The 7,465-nt window shown below is 34.9% G+C and overlaps 1 protein-coding gene across 1 annotated transcript; it reads left to right on the top strand.

The window, feature by feature from the left end:
• Nucleotides 1-2,110: 2,110 nt before the first annotated feature.
• LOC145822107 (uncharacterized) lies at nucleotides 2,111-7,249 on the top strand. The gene is made up of 5 exons (XM_082918700.1): nucleotides 2,111-2,372; nucleotides 4,163-4,502; nucleotides 5,012-5,913; nucleotides 6,064-6,612; nucleotides 6,945-7,249. The coding sequence occupies exons 1-5, from the start codon at nucleotides 2,111-2,113 to the stop codon at nucleotides 7,247-7,249; spliced, it is 2,358 nt and encodes a 785-aa protein (XP_082774826.1).
• Nucleotides 7,250-7,465: the final 216 nt, after the last annotated feature.

The raw sequence follows: 7,465 nt of genomic DNA on the forward strand, positions 1-7,465 counted from the left end.
TTCTTCTAGACTCTCAAAATGATAGTGTAAGTATTATTGTCATTTTTAAGTAATAAAACTCATGAGATTTAATAGAAAAACTTGAGATGTAAGTACATTTTCTGCTGTAATTTTTTTTTTAAATAACCCTAACAAAATTATTATGTAAATTAATTTACTAAACAAAGAGATACATGAAATGTAAAATTAAAGGTTTTTCTACTAAATGTCAAAAAATATACCATAGGAAAAAATATGTTAAGTTAGATATAGGACATAGAAATTTTTAAAAATGAGGTATATATAATCACATTTACTAATAGTTAAACTTATATAGGAAAATTAAATTAGAAATTTGGAGTTTGAAAACAGAGCAATTGTTTCAAACGTTATGCATTTAAATTTTTTATAACTCATTATTTGGCTTATTAGACTAACTATTATGGGGGACCAATTCTACCGTTCACTTACGAAAGACCCAATTAAAGTTGAGGCAAAATCCCATATGGATTGGCCTCAAGAAATAGAGTCAATCTTCTATTAGAGATTTTGAAAATGCCGTCACTAAAATTTTTTTAAAATAGTGTTGTACATGACAAATAATCAATAATATTAATTTTAAAGGTAAATAACACCTTTTATCTTTTATATTTTACCATTTTTTTATTTTGGCCTTAAAAATTTATTTTTCTACTTTGGCCTTTCACATTTCAAGTTTTTTTTTTTTAATTTACTCTTAAAATTAACTTTTTTCCAAAATTAATTAGAAAATGTCACATTGACAGTCACATAATATGCAATATATTATTATATTTAACTTACATTTCTTACTCAAACTTAAATTTAAATATAATAATATTTGTTTTTATGTCTCATGACCGCCAACCCATTATTTTCTATCCAATTTTGGACAAAAATTAACTTTGAGAGTAAATTGGGAAAAACATAAATCGTGAATGTGGGGAAAAAGAAAACCATTTAAGGGTCAAAGTGCAAAAATAGTAAAATATAAAGGGGTCAAAATATAATTTACTCTTATTTTGAATGTTAATCATCACATTTTTATTTTTATTTTTATTTTTGTGTTCAGATTACAAAAATATAGTGAAGGGTATGTTTATAAAAATATTAAAAAATAAAAATAAAAAATTTAAGCAAGTGTTGATTCAAGTAGGAGAAATTAGACTAATTATAATGATATTATTTTAAATTTTTATCAATGAGTTTAATTTGAATGGTTCATGGTAATTTTGAAACTTCTTAAAATTTAAGAATGAATTATAGTTTAATGTTAATAAACTTATGCACAACCCTAAATTCATGCTATGATTTTTGCTTCAATGAAAAGATGAATTTTTTATGAATATCTTCAATTTATAACATGAGTTTATAAATTAATTTGCAAAGGTTTAACTACTAGCAAAAATTATCATAAATATTATAGCAAAAACCAATGATTAAATGACACGTGTTTTTATATTTTATATATTCAAAAAATTAAAAACATTGTCTACGTTTATGCATAATATTTTTCAGAGTTTATTTCTAAAAAAAAATTAAATTAAATATTTTTAATATAAAGAAATCAAAAATACAATAGTGTAATATATCCATCTGTATATAAATATTACCATATTGATAATAAATCAACAAAAATAAATGTGTTTTAAAATTAATAACAATTCAAAATTTAATTTACTTCTTAAATTGAAGTGATTTGATGATTATTACCTTATAAACCAAATAATTAATTATTAATTACGTTTAAAATGTAATAATTAATGATTGAATGACATGTGTATTTAAATATTTTAAAATTTTAAAAAATATAGGTTGAGAGTTTCTAGTTCGAAGAACTCGAAACTTTTTTGTTTATATTATATTGTATAATAATAATAATAATAATAATAATAATATAAATTTGTGGGGGCAAATAGGCTGACTTTTGCCTTTATTCATTGATGAACGTACCTAAAACATTGTTCAAAGAAAGCAGTCTTACAAGATCAAAAAGGTTTGGGGACTGCAAGCTGATTTTGAAGCATTAGATATTGGGCATGGATTTTTTATTGTAAAATTCGACATGATAGAGGATTACCTGAGGGTCTACACAGGGGGACCTTAGGTAGTGATGGACCATTATGTTACGGTTCGCAAATGGCAACATGATTTCAAACCGGATGAAGCAGAGGAGGATACTACAGCAATATGGATGCGTTTTCCAAGCCTTCCAATCGAATACTACAACAAACAAATCATATTTCATGTTGCTAAGGCATTTGGGTCTTCGTTGAAAGTGGATATCAACACTGCTATGGCAGCCAGAGGCAAATATGCTCGGGTTTGCGTTGAAATGGACCTGAGAAAGCCACTGATTTTCCATTTTACAATAGGTAAATATACATACACTGTGGAATATGAACATCTTCATTCATTTTGTTTTTCTTGTGGGACGGTTGGTCATCGCCGGGAAAAATGCAGCGATAGGTGGCCTTCGGCGCCGGTGACGATGCACCAAGGCATTACCGTTACAGGTGAGGCAGATCAAAATAGACTGGGCCCATCAAGCAGTATAAATGATAATGTAAGTGCAGCCAAAGAAGGCCAAGACCAACTTAGTTATGGCCCATGGACCAAAGCTCCTAGCAGGAAAAGATGGCACATGCCCAATAAAAACCAAAGAACAGATTACACGTAGCATAATAGATTTGGAGTACTTCAGCAAGATCTTAGCCTGGTGGAGAGTCAAGAGACCCAATATATACCTGAGACTACCTTCCGTGATACTAATGGGAAAGGGCCCAACTTCAAGTATAAAGAAAAGGCCCAAGCAAGTAAAGGAAAGAAAACCCAAAACTTTGAAGGAAATAAAACAATCAGGGGAAAGGATAAGGGGGAAATCTGGAGAGGGAAACAAGTAAGCAATGGCAAGCTAGCACGTGATGAATCTGTCAGTGGCCTTGAGGATAAGTCTATAGATAACATTCAGCTTTGTAGCTCAAAACCTATTACCATTACCATCCCCCCCCCACTTCGGTTTCTAACCCATCTCCCACACCTGAGAAAAGTTCCGTTGTTGACCCTTTGAAGAAGCATAGCCCCAGATTACCACCTGATAAGGATGGAGGGCTAGACCAACATTCTGCTCCCGAATTTAAATCAAGAAGAAGATCAACTGAGCATGAATCATCATCGAGTGTACTTGGACCGGGTTCTTTTGATGCTAGAACCAGGGAAAGAAATGTGTCACCACTTAGACTTAGAATGGTGGATCGAAGAAATGAAGGTGATAATCAGACCATGGTGGCAGATCGATGCGCACATTGACCGACACATCGTCACAGTACATCCAATGAAGTCAATGGACGAGAGATATAATGAGGTAAGGGCTTTATTAGGGGTCCCAAAAAACTCCTATTTACCTGATTTTCATCATATGTCATCTATGGATATGCTTTTCTGGAATTGTCGAGGTACGGGTAATAATACGTTCAAAAAAACTCTGAAAGAGTTAGTGAGGACTCATAAGCCAGAAATATTAGTACTTATGAAAACTAAGGTTGAGTTAAATTCCATGGGCATGTTTTTTAATAGAATGGGGTTTACGGCCTCAACCCATGTTGATCCTTATGGAACCCATCTCAGGCTAATGTGCGAGTATCAGAGGCAAATTCTCAGATCATTACCTCCACTGTCTCAAGACAAAACTACCCCGATTGGTTACTGTTAGCTGTTTATGCTAGTCCAAATGCAAGAAAAAGAGAGGATTTGTGGTAGATACTGGAACAAACAGCCCAGCAGAATGATGACCCTTGGCTTGTTGCAGGGGACTTCAATGACTATAGTTCTCAGGCAGAAAAAAGAACAATTTATGGAACCTCACTAAACAACTTTAATCAAAGCCAAAAGAGGTGCCAAAAATTTGTGGAACGAACAAATAGTTGTAACTTGATGGATCTTGGATGTGTGGGTCCTAGGTTGACTTGGACTAACAACAAAAAATGATGGGCCAATACTATGGTTCGACTGGATAGAGCATTGTGCAATACTGAATGTCGTACCCTATTTCCGGATGGATGTGTCCGCAACCTACCACGCACTTACTCCGACCACTCACCATTGATGGTTCTCACATTAGGTATGCACCATTCTAATTCTTTTGTTAAACCGTTTCATTTTGAAGCTGCTTGGATCTCTCATGGGGAGTTTCGTGATGTTGTGTCTGCTAACTGGAAGCACACATATCCATCATTGGTTGCTAATTTGAAAGGGATGGCTGATAGAGCGTTGGAGTGGAATAAGGATGTTTTCGGTAATATTTTTCGAAGAAAAAGATGGCTTCTTGGGCGTATTGAAGGAATTCAAAAAGCCCAGGCCAATAATTTTTCTTACAATCTGTGTATTCTCGAGAAAGAGTTAATTTCTGATTACAATTTAGCTCTTTATCAAGAGGAGCTGTTATGGTTCCAAAAATCTAGATCCAACTGGATTACTCAAGGGGATAGAAATACTAATATTTCCATGTATCCACCATTATTAAACGGAGGAGGTTGAAAATTGAGATGCTCAAGTCTGACAATGGTGAGTGGGTGGACCAAATTTATGATTTAAAAGTTTTAGTTCAAAATTTTTTCATCAACCTTTTTCAGGCCACTCCCACTGCTAGACTTGATCACTAGAATGGGTTAATTTCTTGTAAGCTTACGGATGAGAATAATAATGAGATCTGTAAAAAGGTCACCAATGAGGAGATTTGGAGTGTAGTTAAGAATATAAAAGCGTTCAAAGCCCCTGGTAGTGATGGTTTTCAAGCTATTTTTTACCATACTTACTGGGATATTGTTGGCCCCTTGGTGTGTGAGTTTGTCAAGAATTATTTTCATACCAATTCTGTCCCTATAGAGATGAATCAGACCTTGATTGCTCTCATTCCGAAGGTTGAAAACCCTGAGACTATTAAACAATTTTAGCCCATTAGTCTTTGAAATGTTACTTAGAAAATCATTACTAAAATTATTGTGAGTCGTATTAGACCTTTTTTGGATAATATTGTTCGTCCTAACCAAAGTAGTTTTATTCCTGATCGTACAACCAGTGACAACATCATTATCACTCAGGAAATTATTCATACTCTGATGGGCAAGAAGAAGAAAAAAGGTGATTTGATTTTAAAAATTAACCTTGAGAAGGCCTATGATAATATTTCATGGGATTTTTTGCACCAAACTCTTCAGGAATTCAATTTTCATCATAATCTCATTATGCTTATTATGAGTTGTGTTACTACTGTTCAATCTGCTATTTTGTGGAATGGTGAGGTTTTGGAGGATTTCACTCCGGGAAAGGGTTTGAGACAAGGAGACCCTCTATCTCCTTATCTCTTTGTTCTCTGTATGGAGTGTTTATCTAACATGATTTGCCACAAGGCTACCCTTAAAACTTGGAAAGGCATTTCAATTGATAAAGGAGGCCCGTGTATCACTCATTTGTTTTTTGCGGATGATTTGCTTTTATTTGCCTCGGCGAACCCCACTAGTTGTGAGACTATCATGGAAACTCTTAATGAGTTTAGTGATATTTCTGGCCTGCAAATTAATATTCACAAGTCCAAAATGTTTGTCTCTCCGAATGTGAATTGTAGCTATGCTCGCACCCTCAGTTCCTTGTGTGGTATTCCTTTAACTAGGGATCTGGGGAAGTACCATGGGGTCCCCCTTCTTCATGGTAGAGTTAGTCGCAGCCATTTTAACTCCATTTTGGAGAAAATGCAAAAAAGACTAGCAGGATGGAAAATCAATACTCTATCCTTGGCTGGGAGAGCCACTCTCATACAATTAGTTACTTTAGCCATTCCGGCTTACACTATGCAAACGATGAAAGTCCTTATAAGGGTGTATGATGATATTGATCGTTTGAACAGAAACTTCCTTTGGGGTGATACCCTTGAACAGAGGAAAATTCATTTCATTAAATGAGATCAAGTTTGCAAGAAAAAAGAAGATGGTGGTCTTGGTATCCGGAGAGCTAGAGATAATAATCTAGCTCTTCTTACCAAACTTAGCTGGAAAATTCTTTGTGATGAAGGAGGACTGTGGATTGATGTATTGAAAGCTAAGTATTTGAAACATAATACCATTCACAATTGGCCTACAAAAAGAAAAGTTTCTCATATATGGAGAGGACTTCGGATTACTAGAAATGTGTTGAGTAAAGGGGTGAAATGGACCATTGGTGATGGTACTAAAGTAAGGACTTGGAAAGATTGGTGGTGTGAGGATACGGCCTTGGATGAAGCTATTCTCAACCATGAATTATCTAATTTTGCCACTGTTAGTACAATATTGAATGAGGAAAAAGAGTGGGATATGGATTTGATTACTAACCAAATACCGGAGGAAGCAATTCTTGACATATTGCGTATCCACCCTCCATGGTTTGTGAATCTCATTGATAAACCTTGTTGGAAGGGATCCCAGAATGGGGGTTTCACTTCTGCTGCAGCTTATGATATTATTGTTGGAAAAGACCAACATGTGGGTGATTGGAAGTGGTTGTGGAAATTGCGAATTCCACAAAAATTTAAAGGTTTTCTTTGGGTGGTGCTTAATGGAAAACTCCTTACCAATGATATGCGTATGAGAAGGGGAATCACGAATGATTGTAATTGTATTAGTTGCAATAACATGGAGACTTAAATCATGTGTTGCGAACTTGTCCTCAAGCAGGGGAGCTGTGAGCCTCTGTTTTTAATACTCAATGGTATTTGAGAATGCTTAATACACCTTTGCTGGATTGGATCATTGTGAATGCCAAAAATAAAACTCCTTATAGCAATTACATTTCAATTGGAACTATTTTCATTGTTGCTTTTTGGAGAGTTTGGACTAACAGGAACACAAAGATTTTTGAAAATAAAATTTTTAATTCTTTCAAAAGTTTGAAGTTTATTTTTGAATTTTCTTTAGAAATTCCTATGGCTTTTAGTCGATCTATTGTTACACCAAAAAAATCCTCTGTTCTAATTAGGTGGATTCCTCCTTTTGCAAGTTTAATTAAGTTGAACTTGGATGGATGCTTGCGAGAAAGTCTAGGAATTGGAGGCTTTGGAGGTCTTTTCCGTGATGAACAAGGAGCCTGTATCAGTGGCTATTACAGGAGAATTAAGAGCCGCAGCAGTCTCGAAGCGGAATTGTGGGCTGTTTATAAGGGTCTTACCATACTACTTCAAAGGAGGCACACCAAAGTTATCGTTGAAACGGATGCAGAGTAGGTAGTCCAGCTGTTAAAGGAAGGCCTAGGTGACAACTTTTCATTTCGGGGATTAGTGGAGGATGCAAGAATCATTCTGAGATGATGCAAGTGTGAAGTTATTCATGTCATGCGAGAAGGAAATACTTGTGCTGATGCGTTGGCGAAGGTTGGAGCGGAACAACCTGAAGATTTACTAGTAGTTAACGAGCCTCCGGCTGAGATTCGCAACCTTTTG

This window comes from Camellia sinensis, chromosome 3 (genome assembly GCF_055761805.1).
Source record: "Camellia sinensis isolate YWXY chromosome 3, ASM5576180v1, whole genome shotgun sequence".
In the NCBI taxonomy this organism is placed as follows: domain Eukaryota; kingdom Viridiplantae; phylum Streptophyta; class Magnoliopsida; order Ericales; family Theaceae; genus Camellia; species Camellia sinensis.

Bases quoted from the DNA above. Each gene is read 5' to 3' on its own strand.
- LOC145822107 (XM_082918700.1), top strand. From the start codon at position 2,111: ATGGACCATTATGTTACGGTTCGCAAATGGCAACATGATTTCAAACCG. The intron at 2,373-4,162 runs GTAAATATACAT...TTCATTTTGAAG, and splicing joins GATTTTCCATTTTACAATAG to CTGCTTGGATCTCTCATGGG. The intron at 6,613-6,944 runs GTATGAGAAGGG...AATTTTCTTTAG, and splicing joins ACTCCTTACCAATGATATGC to AAATTCCTATGGCTTTTAGT.